The sequence below is a fragment of the Cetorhinus maximus genome, unplaced genomic scaffold (genome assembly GCF_964194155.1).
Source record: "Cetorhinus maximus unplaced genomic scaffold, sCetMax3.hap1.1 HAP1_SCAFFOLD_3795, whole genome shotgun sequence".
In the NCBI taxonomy this organism is placed as follows: Eukaryota; Metazoa; Chordata; class Chondrichthyes; order Lamniformes; family Cetorhinidae; genus Cetorhinus; species Cetorhinus maximus.
Genome location: NW_027599701.1, coordinates 2,501 through 21,399, shown reverse-complemented (window position 1 = coordinate 21,399; position 18,899 = coordinate 2,501). Strand labels below are relative to the sequence as shown.

Genomic DNA, 18,899 nt, shown 5'->3' with positions numbered 1-18,899 from the left:
AGTGTGTGAGGGGGTGGGTGTGTGAGTGTGAGGGGTGGGTGTGTGAATGTGAGGGGCGGGAATGTGAGTGTGAGGGGTGGGAGTGTGAGTGTGAGGGGTGGGAGTGTGAGTGTGAGGGGTGGGTGTGTGAAGGGGTGGGTGTGTGAGTGTGAGGGGTGGGTGTGTGTGTGAGAGGGGTGGGAGTGTGAGTGTGAGGGGTGGGTGTGTGAGAGTGTGAGGGGTGGGAGTGTGAGTGTGAGGGGTGGGAGTGTGAGTGTGAGGGGTGGGAGTGTGGTGTGAGGGGTGGGTGTGTGAGTGTGAGGTGGGAGTGTGAGTGTGAGGGGTGGGAGTGTGAGTGTGAGGGGTGGGTGTGTGGAGGGTGTGGGTGTGTGAGGGGTGGGTGTGTGAGTGTGAGGGGTGAGAGGGAGGGGTGAGTGTGTGTCTAGCTCACCCCCAGTCTCAGAGTTCTCGTCCACTCTCACCCTCACCCTCACACACCATCATGCTCTCTCACGCACTATCACAGCGGGTGAGGGAGAGTGAGTGAGTACCCGAGACTGGGAGTGAGCTGGACACTGTCACCCTTCCACATTCGAACAGTCATCTTTATATATTACTCTTTTCTTAAATGATCAATTTATTGTTTTGACACATTTTTGCTCAGCAAGTTGTTTCTTTTGATGTCACGTTTATTTTTTATAATTCATGTTTAATGTTGTATCACAACTTATCGTTCCAAAATTTGTTCATCAGCCCCTTGAATGAGAAAAAAATTGAAATGTACACCCCACCCCCCACAATGCAAAAAGGTTGGACAAACCTGCTGTACACCGTCCCCATCAAACACTCCCAGGACAGGTACAGCACGGGGTTAGATACAGAGTAAAGCTCCCTCTACACTGTCCCCATCAAACACTCCCAGGACAGGTACAGCACGGGGTTAGATACAGAGTAAAGCTCCCTCTACACCGTCCCCATCAAACACTCCCAGGACAGGTACAGCACGGGGTTAGATACAGAGTAAAGCTCCCTCTACACCGTCCCCATCAAACACTCCCAGAACAGGTACAGCACAGGGTTAGATACAGAACAATTCCCAGTGTGAGTGACTATATAATGTTTCTCTCTTTAACAGTGTCACTGTGAACTGGGATGTGTGACAGTTTAAGTAATGCAGGTAAAAATCCCTTATACGTGGCTGTCATGTAACATATGCGATGACACCTGCTCGAGGCCCTGTTTGATAACCCTCTGTGTTCTCGCGATCTGCCAGGTTCATTTCCCCTCATCTTTTATTCCCCATCTGGCTCCCGGTCGCTCACTCTCAGCAGCTGGTCTTGTTAATGCCCCACGAGGTTCCCTGCCCTCAGTTGTGCTGTAAGGCCAAGGCCCTGGGAGATTCAATCTGTCATGATTTGTTAATGGGTGATAGAAGGTCGGGCTCCTCGGATTTAATTCAGAAAACTTTCTCTCCTCCCCTTTCCATCTGCACTCACCAATCCTGCTCTCCTCTCCCCTCGTTCTCCATTCCCCATACGACCTTCTCACTTCTGTCCTCACTCCTCCCTTCCCCTCCTGTCACCTCCAAGCATCTCCTCTCCCTCCCTATCATCTCCTCCCCACCTTCCCTCCCCAGCCCTCTCTCCACTTTTTACCATTCCCTACTCTCCCCTCCCCTGCCATCCCATCCTGACACTCAGCCCTACCACTTCCTCCCACCATCTCCCCTCCACCCATTTACCTACCTCCTCTCAGTTGTGTTAACAACCTCTATCTATCACCATCACCAGATTCACTACTATAGTGTGTCATGGTGCCTGTGTTTAGTGCCAAAGGCTGAACCAGTGGCCTGGTCCTACCTTGAAGGGTTCAGGGTGAGAATGCTCTGATGGACAGTATTCCTTTCCAGAATGCCTGCCTGTACTTGGCTGTCGGCAAATACCTGTGCAGCAAACCTGATGCTTTTGGAGCAGGTTCTGAGGTGAGATTGCCGGTGTGTGTCCAGCTGTTAGAATCCTAGAGATTCACAGATAGACAAGAGCACCGGGAAGAGGAAGGATTGGCTAATCATTGGAAAAGCAGTTGGCCCTGTGAAATGCTTGTTTTGTGCCAGTAGAGGGAGGTTTGCTATAGCTCCATGAAACAAGAGGAGGCCATTCAGCCTCTCAAACCTGTTCCACCACCCAATCAGATCATGGCTAATCTATCTCTTAACATCACCTACACACCTTAGTTCTGTAAGCCTTAATCCCCCTACCCAACAAAAATCTATCAACCACAGTTTTGAAAATTTTAACTGACTGCCAGTCTCAACAGCTTTTTTGTGGGGAGAAAGTTCCAGATTTCCACTCCCCTTTGTGTGATGAGGTGCTTCCCGACATCACCCCTGAATGGCCTGGCTCAAATTTTAAGGTTCTGCCCCCTTGTTCTGGACTCCCCCTCCCTCACCAGAGGAAACACTTTCTCTGTTTCTAACCTATCAAATCCTTAAATCATCTTAAAAGCTTTGATTAGGCCCCATATTCAAGGGAATACGAGCTGAGTCTATGCAATCTGTCATCTTAGCTTAACCCTTTTAACCCTGGTGTCATTCTGCAGAATCTGCACTCCACCCCTCCCCTCCTCCAAGGCCGCTATACCTCTCCTGGGGTGTGGTGCCCAAGACAACACACAATTACTCCAGTGGGTCCAAACCAGAGCTCTACACCTCAGCTCGCCCATTCCCTATGGCAGCTCATTACCCAACTAAGTAACATCGCTTTGGGAGCAAAGGAAAGGGCATTCTCAGTGTGAAAGTTCAAAAAATGGGTCAGTTCTCCTTCAGTTGATCCTGAATCCGAACTAGAATGGTCAGGCTCAAAAAGCCTTGGATAAACCTGGGATGCTATAAGGCAAATCAGGATCCCAGTGACAAAGCGCGCGTTGTTCTCCAAACTCCTCCTGATTCACGTTGCTTTTCTCCTCACTCATCCTGACTCATTCAGCTTTCTCAATCAGCCTCTGGTCGATAACAATTACACGTTCCCATTTTTCAATTCATATTTGGTACTTTTATTCTTTAATCTCTGCGGAAGTTCCAGAACATTCTCTCAGCTCCGCTGTCAATTGATGGTACTTTTTCAGTTATGTGACAAGGTCTTCAGAAACCTTGGAGAAGACGGGTTGAAGCTCTGTGAGTTGTCCTCTGAAGCAATCATGTGGTCTTTATCCGGTTGGTTTCCATGGCTACAGAGTGCCCATCTCGCGTGTGCCAATGAATGGACAGGGCTGTACCATGGCAGACACATGGCACTGGGACCATAGGCAGGATGGCTGCTGTTGAGAGAAAGGGATGGAAACTTTCATTTCCCTCATCATCCCTTTCATTACAATGATGTCTGTAGCCCATGAGATCCTTGATTTTTTTTACTTTTAAAAATTCTTTCATGGGATTTGGGCGTCGCTGGCTAGGCCAGCATTTATTGCCCATCCCTAATTGCCCTTGAGAAGGCGGTGGTGAGCTGCCTTCTTGAACCGCTACAGTCCATGTGGTGTAGGTACACCCACAGTGCTGTTAGGAAGGGAGTTCCAGGATTTTGACCCAGCGACAGTGAAGGAACGGCCGATTTATTTCCATGTCAGAATGGTGAGTGTCTTGGAGGGGAACTTGCAGGTGATGGTGTTCCCATGTGTCTGCTGCCCTTGTCCTTCTAGCTGATAGTGGTCGTGGGTTTGGAAGGTGCAGTCAAAGGAGCCTTAGTGAATTCCTGCAGTGCATCTTGTAGATGGTACACACTGCGGCCACTGTGCACAGATGGTGGAGGGAGTGAATGTTGAAGGTGGTGGACGGAGTGTCAATCAAGTGGACTGCTTTGTCCGGGATGGTGTCGAGTTTCTTGAGTGTTATTGGAGCTGCACACATCCAAGCGAGATTCCATCATATTCCTGTGCCTTGCAGGTGGTGAACAGATTTTGGGGAGTCAGGAGGTGAGTTACTTGCCTCAGAATTCCCAGCCTCTGACCTGCTCTTGTGGTTGCTACAGTTGAATTTCTGGTTAATGTTGACCCCAGCATGCTGATGGTGGGGGATTCGGTGATGATAATGGCGTGGAACGTCATGGGGAAATGGTTAGACTCTGTCACTATCACAACTTGTAGGTGGTGAAGAGGCTTTGGGTGGTCGGGACATGAGCCACTTGCCCTGACCTGCTCCAGCAGCCACAACGTTTATGTGGTTGCCGATCCTTGGATTCCATAACAGACTCGGCACTCTTCCCACGCAAGCGCATCACCTCAGATCCTGATGCTGCCCTCACTGGTGCACACTTCATGGAATTATAGACTATTATGGCACAGGAGGAGGCTGTTCGGCTTATCAATACCCTGGCTGGTTTCCTCTCTTTCCCAGCCATGGACATGAAAGCCATGGTTGGGGAATTGGCCAAGATGGGTTGATTTAGCAGGGATCAGGGCTTGGATCTGGGATCTTTTGGGCCTTAATGTTTTGGGCAATCTGTCTATCAACTGATCCATTGGAGAAGCAACATTGTTTTTTAGTTAAGTGGTTGAAAATATAATTGCAAATAAAATATGCTATTTACCCAGTTGCCAACTGTCAAATGTTAATCCTCAAGGGTGATGATATTTTGTCATTTCAATATTTTCACTCTCTTCTCCCCAAAGGTGTGAAGGGCACCTTAACATGCTCTCTACTCTTGAACCAGAAGGAGGCTGTCTCAAATATAACAGGCAATAAAATAAATATTAAGATTGGCAAGGCCTTGACAATGGTACAGAGGGGATTGACTAGAATGATACCAGGGGTGAGGCACTTCAGTTATGTAGAGAGACTGGAGAAGCTGGGATTGTCCACTTTAGAGCAGAGAAGACTGAAATGAGATTTCATCAAGGTGTTCAAAATCAGGAAGAGTTTTGATAGAGTAACCAAGGAGAAACTGTTTCCATTGGCAGGGCGGTCAGTGATCGGAGGTCACAGATTTAAGGTAATTGGCAAATTAGCCAGGGGCGATTTTTTACACAGCAAGTTGTTGTGATCTGGAATGTGCTGCCTGAAAGGGTGGTGGAAGCAGATTCAATAGTAACTTTCAAAAGGGGATTGGTTAAATATTTAAATAGGAAAATAATGCAAGACCATAAGAGCAGGGGAGTGGGACTAGATGGGTAGCTCTACCAAAGAGCCTGCACAAACACGATGGGCCAAATGGTCTCTTTCTGTGATGTATTATTCTATGATTCTATTACCTCACTGTCCAACTTAAGACCGTCAATCTTTTTCATATGGATTAGCAATTGAGTTGGCAATGAAGTTATTATTCATTCATCCATTTGACATACATTTTACCAGTTGACTTGGCAGCCAACAGGATATCCTTCACCTCCATCTCTAACTTTATTGCCTTTTTGTCTCTCCTTCTTTATCAATACAGACAGCATTGAGGATGAATTTGAGCCTTCCACAGTGTGTCATCGACCTGAAGGCCTGGAACAGCTTCAGGGGCAAACAAAGTTCACCAAGAAGGAACTCCAAGTCCTCTATCGGGGCTTCAAAACTGTGAGTCCTCAGCTGAATAAAATGAGCCACTAGCTCTTTACTGTGGCAGACAACCATTGATTCCTGTAGCACACTCTGAGTCAGGAGGTTGTGGGTTCAAGCTTCAGTCCAGAGACCTGAATACATGATTCAGGCTAACACTCTAGTGTAGTGCTGAGGGATTGCCGCACTGTCAGAGGTACCATCTCTTGAATGAGACAATAAACTGAGACCCTGTCTGTCCTTTCAGGTGGATGTAAAAGATCCCATGACACTATTTTGATGGAGAGCAGGGGAGTTCTCCCCAGTGTCTTGGTCAATATTTATCCCTCGATCAACATCACAACAACTTGACTATGAGATGATTTTCTCATGATCACATTGTTGTTTGTGACAGCTTGTTTTGCACAAATTGGCGACCGTGTTTCCTACATTGCAACGGTGACCAACCAACATTCAGAAGTACTTCATTGCCTGTGAAGTGATTTGGAGAGTCCTGAGGTTGTGAAAGGTGTAGAAATAAGAATTTGTTCTTTTTAATTTGACTGCATAGTAATTCTCCCCCACCCACCCCCCCCCCCGGCAATAGATTGCAAACTGAATTTGATATTCTTTTGCCCTTTTGCTGCCAGGAGTGTCCCAGTGGTGTTGTTAACGAAGAGACATTTAAACAGATTTACTCCCAGTTCTTTCCTCAAGGAGGTGAGTGTGTAGCTCTACAAGAGTGTAATCATTATTTTACTGCTCTAGGAATCCAAGGGCCTTGACTAATACCCCAGAAAATGTGAATTCAAATCCAGCTAATGACAGTTTGAGAATTTGAACTTTGTTTTAAAAATCTAATGAAACAATAAGCTAATTTCGGTTAAAATGACATTGCAGCAGTCCAAATGTCATAACCAAAAGGAGCTCATTGATGCCCCTTTAGGGAAGGATATCTGCCGACCTTAACTGCTCCATGCCTATAGGTGACTCCAGACCCACACCGAATGTGGTTGACTGTGAACTAGCATCTAAAATTGCCTATCAAAATCACAGGGAGTGTTTAATGGGGACAGTGTAGAGGGAGCTTTACTCTGTAACTAACCCCGTGCTGTACCTGTCCTGGGAGTGTTTGATGGGGACAGTGCAGAGGGAGCTTTACTCTGTATCTAACTCCATGCTGTACCTGTCCTGGGGGCGTTTGATGGGGACAGTGTGGAGGGAGTTTTACTCTGTATCTAACCCCGTGCTGTACCTGCCCTGGGAGTGATTGATGGGGACAGTGCAGAGGGAGCTTTGTTCTGTATCTAACCCCGTGCTGTACCTGTCCTGGGAGTGTTTGATAGAGATAGTGTAGTAAGAAATGTCCTTCACTTTGTGCACTGAAAATAAGTGAAAGAATGAACTGAGTCTTATTGTTTCCTGACTGAAGCTGTTGTGTTTTCCATTGCAGACTCCAGTATGTATGCACACTTCCTATTCAACGCTTTTGACACAGACCACAACGGCTCTGTCAGTTTCGAGGTCAGTGAGTTCTGGGATTCATGGTGAGGAGGTGGTGCAGGGGCGGGGGAATCTTCTCTCCAATGGGTGATGAAGCACTGAAACAGACATTATAGAAATGTGAAACTCTCTCCCACAAAAGGTTGTGGATGTTGACGGGAATTCATTATTTTCAAGCTGGAGGCGATAACTTTGTCTTGGGTTGAGGTGTCAAGTGATGCAGAGCAAAGATGAGGAAATGAAGTTGAGCTACAGATTAGCCTCAGTGTAATTGAGCAGATTCAGGGGGATACGGGTCTGCTCCAGGCTATAACTGTTCGCATCAGACATTCTCACTGTTGCTTGAACATTTCTTACTGTTTCTCATCTTCTGTCCTTCTCGCAGAACTTTGTGACAGGTTTATCTGTGATTCTCCGTGGGACTATTGACGACAAACTCAGCTGGGCATTCAACCTATATGATTTAAACAAAGATGGCTGCATAACCAGAGAGGTAAAATGACAACAGAGGAGAGCATGAATTGGATGATTATCATTCCCTGTTATACTCAAGGGAGAGAGGGAGAGAGACAGACAGAGAGAGAGAGACAGAGACAGAGAGAGACAGAGACACAGAGAGAGACGGAGACACAGAGAGAGACAGAGAAAGACAGAGACTGAGAGAGAGAGAAAGAAAAAAGAAACTTACTTTGAATTTATACAGCACCTTTCACAACCTCTGGGCCTCCCAAAATGGTTCACAGCCAATTAAATACTTTCGAAATGCAGTCACAGTTATAATGCGAGAATATCCCACGTGAGCTTCAGTCAGGAACTGATTGCAGCAGAATTACAGAATTGTTATGGGGCAGAAGGAGGCCATTCGGCCCATTGTGTCTGCACCAGCTCTCCATGAGAGCACCATGAGCACCATGACAGAACAAGCACAATCCCAAGATTTCCCTGGGTGCAATCTTGTGCCCTTCCCCCATGGTGGGTTGGGGGGGGGGTGGGGGAACATATAGCCAGATGGGAGGGTGGCGGGTGGGGACTCTGCCACCTACCCACTCCACCCCAATGAAGCCCGTGGCAGGAAGGCCACTGGATGGCCTTCTCACCCGCTGCCAGTCAATACTCACTCAAGGACCTCACCCCGCCACTGCTAGCATTACCTGTGCGTGTTTGCTTGCGGGGGAGGGGGTGCCACATTCAAAGTCATTCAGTGTCTAATTGTGGGACCCAGCTGCCCTTGCTGTCAACCCCCCCTCCCACCATCACTCATCTCTGGTCTGAGATCCAGCGATGATTCTAGGCCTTTGGCACTGCCTCCCCAGCGGCGCTACTATTCAATATAACTACCAGCCTCTGATTGGCTGGCAGCTCTCAGCAGGCGAGCCTTCTGTCTCCAGGGTCCTTGATGCCAGGGGAAGGTCCACCACTGGCCTGTCAAGTGCCTGATTGGCACATGATGCAGCAGGCCTTCCCGAAAAGAGGCAACGCGGGACTCTCGCCAGCTCTCCATCTGGCAGCTGAGACCCCTGCTTCCACTTCAAAATTGGCTGTGAAGTTGTCACAATGTTGTAATGTATGAAACGCAGCAGTCAACTTGTGCACAGCAAGCTCCCACAAAAAGCAACCTGATAATGATCTGATAGTCCTGAGGTTGTGCTAGGTGCTACTCCAATGAGAATCCCCTCTTCTTTCCCTGGGAGAGGGGGGTGATGTCGGTGTTGCCCTCTTGCCAGGTGCCTTGCGAACAAGATTTGCCTGGTCCCCAGATTGAGTCACACTGAGATCAAGATTCAAATCCAGGAAAGGTGACAGGAGCACAGGTCTCAACATCACTGGCTTATGGGGCTGCTTAAGAGATTCAATCCCAGGCACTGACTCAATGGAGGTTGACAAAGGACTTCACATATTATTAAAGGACCTGGACATGTGGTGGGTGTGTGAGAGAGTGAGAGTGAGTGTGAGTGTGTTGTCTGTGAGAATGAGTGAGTGTATGTGTAAGTGTGTATGTGTTTGTGTGTGTATGTGTTTGTGAGTGTGTGTGCGTCACTGTGTGAGGAGTTGGCATTGGTGACAGAGGCTGAGGTTACAAGGACAAATGATATCTGTGCCAGTCTTGACATTACTGGGTGAGCCTAATACAGATATCAACTCACCCTATTCACCTATTGCCCTGTTGCTTACTGACCTACATTGGCTCCTGTTTCATCTTGGGTTCAAGCTACAGATTGGGTTTCTTTAGGGTTTGCCTGTTACCCTAAGAATGTTACTATAGACTGTTATTTGTAAAAACCATTCTTGTTTATCTACAGATCTATGTACATCTCAGTGCTCTACACATGGTTGTACTTTGCTTCCCGCCAAATCCCAGTCTCTTAATCATGCAACATTGCATCCTTGTTACATCGGTATCAGTGTTATGGCACAGCCGATGGTAAATGCTGAGCTGCTCAAATCCCAAAGGGAAACTTGAAACAACTGCCGCAACTGTTTTGCAATTTGTATAAATTTCGAGATGCGTGCCTTGAATTCAGTAGTAATAAGACCACCGAGTCTTATAGGTTTCTTACAAAACTAAATTAACCTTTATTAAAAGAAGAAATGATTTTAAGCACACACATAGATTTACAAATTACTGTTATGATAATTTCTAAATCTCTTAGATAATCTAACTCTCAGTTACACTTTTGTTAAGGCAACAGTAAGACACACAGATTTTAAATGACCCAGGCAAAGAAACACAATACCCTGAACAATCCAATTCAAAGTGAGTTTTCTTAACTTTAGCTCTTTGTAAACAGCAGCTTGAGGCTGAGATGCTGGAGGCTTTTCACACTTGTTTTAGGTCTTAGAATTCCTACCCTTACACACAGCCTTCTCTCCTTCATACATATTTTCCCCTTTGAATGCAAATTCCCAAAGTTTCACTATGGGGTCTTTGGACTTTACCTCTTCTAATAAGAAAATTCTCTCATAGTATTCATTTTACCAGTAATCTTTGGAAAAAATAAACACACAGTTCCTTAACTTCTCCTGGCTAAGTGAATCATTTCACCCATCCTTTGAATTCAAACTAGCCTGGTTTATTTAAAATGCAAATGTTCCCTTTACACCTTCCATTCTAAAACTTCCCTCATGTTTACCTACTTAAAATTTCAAACTTAGCTTATCTGCTGATATATCAAAGCCTTTATACACCAGCTGTCTTTAATTCAATTAAGACACACACACACTATTACTCTACAATAAATTCCAATAACATTATGAAAATTAGTATATCTTCCTGACAATCAGGTGCTCCTGATGTTAAACCTTTACTGTACATCTACCCCCAAGACTTTAACCCAACCATATACATCCTCTTATATCTCTGCACAAAGTCTCAGACTTCACAGAGTTAGTCTCTCGTGCCTTAACCAATCTCCCTGATCTTGTCCTGATTTCATTTTGAGGTTGAGGATGAACTTCAGTTTCGTTGTTCGATAGGAGTGTCTTCCACCTGGGCAATTGTAGAGTTTCAGCTTGTTTCTGGCTCCTTGTCTCCATGTCGATCTAAATAGTATGTCCAAGATTCCATTGTTTTCCTTCCCAATCATATCAAGGCTCTTCAGTTCCTTCTGATATTTCCCTGGTCATCTCAGTTGTGGAGCTCTTTCTATTACTCTGCCTTCTTTCTGTTGATCTTGTGTCCACACTCTCTCCCCGGGCTGTAGCATTTTCCAGTCTTGTGCTCTGTGACTGAAGTTGAAATTACAAGCTTGACTGTCTCTTTGTTACTGTTCACTCTCCCTAACTCTCCCATGATCATCTGAAGTAATGTTATCTTGTAGTGTTAGCTGTAGAGCTGGAAGCTGTGTTCACAGCCGTCTTCCCATCAATAGTTCTGAAGGTGAGAACCCATTTTTTAGTGGTTAGGTTCTGTAGTTAAGAAGGGCTAAGTTAATATCTTTTTCGTCGATTCCTTAATTGTTTAAACTCCTCTTTCTGCTTCTCCATTGATTGATAGAGGTGAACTAGTCACATGCATGAAACCCATATTCTTGTACAAAGTAATGAAACACCTCGTTAGCAAACTGAGGACTGTTGTCTGACACCACAATGTCCAGGATGCCATGTGTTGCAAAAATTCTTCTTAGTGATGTAACAATTACCATGGTGCTGTGTAGTCTACACATTTCAAACAATCTGGAGTAGTAATCAATGACGATGATGAAAGCTTTGCCTTTAAACTCAAATAAATCCATCCCCGGGCACTGCCATGGTCTTGAAGGAAAGATAGATGGTGCAAGTGGTTCACTCTGCTATGCATCCACTGTTGTCTAGTACTTTCCTTGAACATTGTCAGTAACTGAATCGTATCTCATGAGTCTCAGTCTAAGCCATTGAATTCTAGGTAACAATTTTGCCATTTCCTTTAGGTTAAGAAGAGTAACCACAGGTTTGTGGTTTGTTCCAATTTTGAACCTTAAGTACATGATATAATCAGCGAACTTCTTGCTCCTTTCTCATTGGCTGCACAATTCTTCTCTATGTCCATGAGAGATCTTGAGGTATAATAAATTGGCCTTCTTGGTCCATTGTTTCGAACTTGAAACAACAGCATGCCCAAGCATGGGGGAACGATGGTGCCGTAGTGATAATGTCACTGGACTAGTAATCCAGAGGCCCAGGCTAATGCTTTGGGGACATGGGTTCAAATCCCATCATGGCAGTTGGTGGAATTTTAAATGCAATTAATTAATAAATCTTGAATATAAAGCTGGCCTCTGTGATGTTGACCATGACAACTACCATTCATTGTCGTAGAAACCCATATGGTTCATTAATGTCCATTAGGAAAGGAAACTGCCATCCTTACCCAGACCAGTCTACATGTGACTCCAGATCCACAAAAATTGCGGTTGACTCTTAACTGTCCTCTGCAATGGCCTAGAAGGCTTTACGTTCAAGGGAAATATGAACATATAAATTAGGAGCAGGAGTAGGCCCTTAGGCCCCTCGAGCCTGCTTTGCCATTCAATAAGATCATAGTTGATCTGATTGTGGCCTCAACTCCACGTTCCACCTACCCCCGATAACCTTTGATTCCCTTGTCAGTCAAGAATCTATCTAACTCAGCCTTAAAAATGTTCAGTGGCCCTGCCTCCACTGCCCTTGGTGGGGAGCGAGTTCCAAAGGTTCATGACTCTCTGAGAGAAAAAAATTCTTCTCACCTCCATCTTAAATGGGGGACCCATTTTAAATAGTGTGAAATTAGGAATGGGCAACAAATGCTGACCTCGAAAGCGACACTAACATCCCATGAAAGAATTTTTAAAAGCCTCATATGCTGCATTACTGCTCCAATTGTTGGCAACTCTGGATCAAAGTGCTTGGAATTTCTGGTGCGATTAGGAGATTTTTGATTTTGCCAAAACCATTTTTGCTGGTCCATGTTCCAGCGCCACTGTTGACCTTGTCTCAACAGCTGTTGTAACACCTCATTGATTTCTGCTAAGTTTGGTAGGAATTTGCCAATTGATTGAGCGTCCCAAGGAATATTTATAATTCTGTGATGTTTTTAAGCTGTGGGAACTCTCAAATGACCTTGGTTTTCTGCGGGCCGGTAGTAATCCCTGAAGCTTGCACAATGCGCCCTAAGAATTTTATCATAGGCTCTGCAAATTCACATTTGTCACTTAATGTCAAACCTGCTTCTTGTAGGACTCTGAGGACTGTTCTTGCACGAAGGTCATATTCTTCCCTCAATAAACTGTGCGTGAGAATATCATCCACACAGCATATTAATCCTGCCCCACCTTCCAGGGTCTGAGACATCGTTCTTTGGAATATCTCAGGCGCAGGAACAATTCCAAATGGTAACCTATTAGAACAACAATGACCAAATGGGGTGATAAAAGTAGTTAACAATCTGAATCCTTCGTCCAGAGGCAACTGCCACAATCCGCTGTTAGGATCCAAATTTGTGAAGAGGGAGTTTTTTACTAATTTAGTGAGACTTTCAACCACTGATGTCATCGTTGGATAGATCTTGCACTCAACTGACTTTTTTGATTGAGTCAAATCCATGCAGATTCTAATTGAACCATTAGCTTTGGTAGTGTGACCATTCCAGAACACCACTTTGTTGGTACAGTTACTGGAGAGATGACACTTGTTGTAACGTGTGTTCAATCTCGGTCTCGCCTTTGTCCAAGACTGGGTGATGGACCTTCCTCGCTGTGAAGAGACATACAGGTTTAGTATCTCTCCTTAGGGTTACATGATATCCTGTCTTCAGCTTTCTTAAGCCTGAAAATAAGGATGGAAATTTGTCTGAGAGTACATTACTGAGCTGCTCATCAGCAATTTCATCAACCTTGTAAATCAGCCTCAGCTGCAAGCATTCTTTACTGCTCAATAGTGATGACTCCTGGTTCTGTATAGAATACAGGGGTTCAATAATTTCTTTATCCTGATATCTTAATCTTGGGAAGTGTTGGCCTATTACTTTCAGTGTAGTTCCTCCTGGACCTTGCAACTGGATGGAGGATGGCTATAACATGATATTTTAAGCTATTTTACTTCATCACATATGAAACACCTGCCCCAGTATCTAGCTTGAATTCTGTGCAGTGACCATCAACTTCTAATTTATGCTCCTATTATTATTTTCTGTTTTGTTAACATTTCCTAAGACGGTTATTTGTTTTTTCCTGTGGCTCTTCCACTTCTTGGAACTAAAGGAACTTTGGATCGGCAGTCCATTTTAAAATGTCCTAACTTCCCACAGTTATGGCGCTCAATCCCCTCTGCTGGGCATTCTTCCCGCTTGTGTAGGCTTTTCCCACCACACAAAAAGCATCTCAAGATGGTGGTTTGAGAGCTTTATTCCCAATTTTGTGGGCTTTTGCTTTATTGCGTTTTCTCTTTTCTGTCCGACATATTGGATGGCTTCATTTATTTTCCTCCAAGGGGCATCACTTTCCCCACAAACAAATATTCTGTTTTGCTTCCCAAGCTTGATCTGTCATGCTATTTGTAATGATATTGTGAAAGTTAAATCTTCCCTTGTTTGCAAAAGATCTGATAGGGTTTTATCTAAGACCCCCAACTGCTATACGATGATGTATTAACACATCTCTTAGGATTCTGTGGTCACATTTCTCTGCAAGTTGTACAGTTAATTTATAAATGAATCCATGGTTTCTGCCCCCTCTTATTAAATTTTACTCGCTCAATAATAAAACTTTTTTGAACACTAAAGTATGAATCAAATGCCTGGAGGACTTCCTCATATGAATTCAAAGCCTCAACAATGCCCTGTATTGCAATAATATTGTCTGCTATGGCTACTACTGCATAGAGTAAAGTACTGACCTGATCCTTCTATTCCTTCTTATGGAAACCTGAAGCTGTTCTGTATCTAGAAAATCTCATCCTCCAATTGCCCCGGTGCTGGGCCTGTTGTGAGCCTTCTGTGCTTAAGAACAATCCTGGGAGTGGCAGTATCAAGCCCATGCTTACCCTAAGCTCTGGATCTGTTGCTGCTTCAGTGGTTTGGCTTCTGGATTGTGTTCCGTACTCACTGCTGTCTGGACTCTGGATCTGTATGTCTGCTGGCATCTGGAGCGCCCATAATGCTCTATTCTGAAGTGAGTCTTCATTCTTTGTTCCTGTCCTTTTCCAAGGATTCAGAGTCTCTCAGGTCTGCAGTCCTCTCAGAGTTTTTCTGGGTATTTATGCTCTGTCCACTGCCACCATGTTTCAGGTGGTGTACATAAACAGTCGATAGAAACCATCAACTGCCACCATGTTTCGCCTTGGGTTTGGGGGTCTAGATGGGGTTTCTTTAGGGTTTGCCTGTTACCCTAAGAATGCTACCATAGGCTGTTATTTGTAAAAACCATTCTTGTTTACTTACACATCTATGTGCATCTCAGTACTCTACACGAGGTCGTACTCCTGCTTACCACCAGCTGTCTCTTAGTCATGTGACATTGCATCCTAGTTACATCAGCAGTTATACAAGTATCAGGTGCTCCTGATGTTAACCCTGTACTCTACAGCTCCCAGTCTGGACTTGTCTTGATTTTAAAACTCACATCCTACATGGTCCCACCCGTTCCTAGCTCTGTTTTCTCCTCCAGCCCAGAAACCTTCTGAGCTTTTCCCATTCTGGCCTTTTCGGCATCCCCAATTTTAATCACTCCACCATTGACGGCTGTGCCTTCAGCTGTCTGGGCCCCCAAGCTCTGGAATTCCCTCCTTAAACCTCTCCACCTCTCTTCTGCTCCTTTAAGATGCTCCTTAAATTCTATCCTTTTGACTAAGTTTTTTGTTATCTGTCCCAACATCTCCTTATGTGATTCAGTGTCCGATTTAGTTTAACAATGCTCCTGTGAGGTGCCTTGGGATGTTTTACCACTTATAGGTGCTATACTAAGGCAGTTGTTGTTGAACGCAAATGAGGGCAGTTATCCCAGTTGAGTACATAAGCTGAGGTTCCTGCTGATATTACACTGATGGATCAGGAGAATTTCCTAAGGAAATTTAGCCAAGGTGCTGTATCCCAATAACATTGAGACTGACTCTTGATGGAGGGGTTGGAGCTGGTATGAAAGAGATGGCAATTTGCTTCTCATTGTTTCTTTTGGTCTAATTTATTTTTTAGGAAATGTTGGATATAATGAAATCCATTTATGATATGATGGGCAAGTACACATACCCAACAGTGAGGGAGGATTCACCACAGGAGCATGTTGAGACCTTTTTCCAGGTAAGATGTGACACACTGAAAACAGTCAGTACAGGATAGGGACAGTGTAGAGGGAGCTTTACTCTGTATCTAACACCATGCTGTACCTGTCCTGTGAGTGTTTGATGTGCACAGTGTAGAGGGATCTTTACTCTGTATCTAACCCCGTGCTGTACCTGTCCTGGGAGTGTTTGATGGGGACAGTGTAGATGGAGCTTTACTCTGTATCTAACCCCATGCTGTACCTGTCCTGGCAGTGTTTGATGGGGACAGTGTAGAGGGAGCTTTACTCTGTATCTAACCCCGTGCTGTACCTGTCCTGGGAGTGTTTGATGGGGATGGTGTAGAGGGAGCTTTACTCTGTATCTAACCCCGTGCTGTACCTGTCCTGGAAGTGTTTGATGGGGACAGTGTAGAGGGACCTTTACTCTGTATCTAACCCCATGTTGTACCTGTCCTGTGAGTGTTTGATGGGCACAGTGTAGAGGGAGCTTTACTCTGTATCTAACCCTGTGCTGTACCTGTCCTGGGAGTGTTTGATGGGGACAGTGTAGAGGGAGCGTTACTCTGTATCTAACCCTGTGCTGTACCTGCCCTGGGAATGTTTGATGGGGACAGTGTAGAGGGAGCTTTACTCTGTATCTAACCCTGTGCTGTACCTGTCCTGGGAGTGTTTGATGGGGACAGTTGATAACTTAGCTCCAGGAAGTTATGAATTGATGCTTTTGCCAGGAATCCAGAATGAGAAGGGAGGCTGTTAATTGAAATCTGCAATGATATGATAATATGTGATAGTAATTGATTACATTATCATTGCATTCGATATCTCTCTTCCTACCACAGAAAATGGACAAGAACCGGGATGGCGTGGTCACTATCGAGGAGTTTATCGAAACCTGTCAAAAGGTGAGATACTAAACGGCAGGTGTACTATCTGTATGCAAGTGAGATATGTATAGGAATATAGGACTTAGCATAGTTAAAGATGAGACACCTGTAGCCCTGAGGAGATTCCTGGATTCCATTCTGCTTCTGTACATTTTATACATAATAGATTGTTAGATAAGAAAAAATGTGAATTCCAGAGAGTGATCCTGCTCTCACCTTCAACCTCAATCCTGCTTTCCTCAGTCATCTCGTTCTACCTCATCAAGATGGCTCTGCTCCTTCCTATTCTGAACTTTGCTCTCCTGTTGTTCCTAAGCTCCAGACCCCTCAACCTAGACACTGTCCCCTTGCTGCACCATCACTGAAAGAAACTCACAACACGGCACCCACACACCTCTCCTCGAATTCCGTCTCAGGGCCTGAAACCTGAGGAGTTCCTTACCTCCCTCAGACTGTTCATCTATAAGCTATTAGAAACCAATCTTTGCATTGCCTAGTGATGCTTGCATGATTCATGTAAACATAGACCAGACCCCTGACCCCAGGTCAATATATGGACTGAATAATTAATTGGATGGAAAGTCAACTCAAACCAAACAAATAACCAACGAGAGTGAACCTACCCTGTGACAGCAGTAACCAATACCTGTCTGCTCTCTGTCTGTCGGTCTGCTTGTCTGTCTGTCTGCTTGTCTGTCTGCCTGCCTGTCTGTCTGCTTCCGTGTCTATCTGCTCCCTGTCTGTCTGCCTGTCTGCACTAACTCTCCAACAATGCAGTGCCCCCTCAGTACTGACCCTCCGACAGTACGGCATTCCCTCAGTACTGACCCTCCGACAGTGCAGCATTCCCTCAGCACAGCCCCTCCGACAGTGCCGCACTCCCTCAGTACTGACCCTCTGACAGTGCGGCGCTCTCTCAGTACTGACCCTCTGACAGTGCAGCACTCCCTCAGTACTGACCCTCTGACAGTGCAGCCGCTCCCTCAGTACTGACCCTCTGACAGTGCAGCGCTCCCTCAGTACTGACCCTCCGACAGTGCAGCACTCCCTCAGTACTGACCCTCCGACAGTGCAGCACTCCCTCAGTACTGACCCTCCGACAGTGCCCAGTTTCTCAGTACTGACCCTCCGACAGTGCAGCGCTCCTTCGTATCTGACCCTCTGACAGTGCAGTGCTCCCTCAGTCCTGACCCTCCAACAGTGCAGCACCCCCTCAGTACTTTACTGAGAATGTCAGGCTCAATTATATGCTCATACTTCTGAAACCCACAGAGACCTGATTCGGGGGCCTGATTTGTGTGAGTGGGAGTGTGCGTATGAGTAGGTGTGTGTCTAAGTGAGTGGGAGTATGTGCGTGAGAGTGGGAGTGTGTGTGCGTGAGTGTGTGGGATTGTGTGTGTTTGGGAGGGTTTGTGTGTGTGTGAGAGAGAGTGGGAGTATGAGTGTGTTTGGGAGTGTGTGTGTGTGTTTGGGTTTGTTTTGTGAGTGTGTGTGTGTGTGTGTCGGGAGGAGTGTATGTGTTGGGGGGAGTGTGTTTGTGGAATGTGTGTGCGTATGTGGGAGTTTGTGTGGGGGAGGTGGAGTGTGTGTGGGAGTGTGTGTGTGTTGGGGGGGTGGAGTGTGTGTGTGGGAGTGTGTGTGTGTTGGGGGTGTGGAGTGTGTGTGTGGGAGTGTGTGTGTGTTGGGGGGTGGAGTGTGTGTGTGGAGTGTGTGTGTGTTGGGGGGCGGAGTGTGTGTGTGTGGGAGTGTGTGTGTGTTAGGGGGGGTGGAGTGTGTGTGTGGGAGTGTGTGTGTGTTGGGGGGGGCGGAGTGTGTGTTTGTGGGAGTGTGTGTGTGTTAGGGGGGTGGAGTGTGTGTGTGGGAGTGTGTGTGTGTTGGGGGGGTGGAGTGTGTGTGTGGGAGGTGGTGTTTGATGTGTGGGGTGGAGTGTGTGTGTGGGAGTGTGTGTGTGTTGTGGGGGTGGAGTGTGTGTGTGGGAGCGTGTGTGTGTTGGGGGGGCGGAGTGTGTGTGTGGGAGTGTGTGTGTGTTAGGGGGGGTGGAGTGTGTGTGTGGGAGTGTGTGTGTGTTGGGGGGGCGGTGTGTGTTTGTGGGAGTGTGTGTGTGTTAGGGGGGGGTGGAGTGTGTGTGTTGGGGGGGTGGAGTGTGTGTGTGGGAGTGTGTGTGTGTTGGGGGGGCGGAGTGTGTGTGTATGGGAGTGTGTGTGTGTTAGGGGGGGTGGAGTGTGTGTGGGGGGGGGGCAGTGTGTGGGAGGAGTTTGTGTGTGTGTGTGTGTGTTGGGGGGGCAGTGTGTG

The 18,899-nt window shown here is 46.0% G+C and overlaps 1 protein-coding gene across 1 annotated transcript; it reads left to right on the top strand.

Annotated features, from left to right (window-relative positions):
* Positions 1 to 1,867: 1,867 nt before the first annotated feature.
* LOC144678206 (A-type potassium channel modulatory protein KCNIP2-like) lies at positions 1,868 to 16,625 on the top strand (the record flags this gene model as incomplete). Its single annotated transcript, XM_078538074.1, has 7 exons — positions 1,868 to 1,960; positions 5,324 to 5,530; positions 6,142 to 6,211; positions 6,945 to 7,015; positions 7,380 to 7,487; positions 15,636 to 15,740; positions 16,563 to 16,625. Coding segments are annotated over exons 1-7 (717 nt in total), but the record flags the coding sequence as incomplete, so codon positions are not given.
* Between the last annotated feature and the right edge of the window lie 2,274 nt (positions 16,626 to 18,899).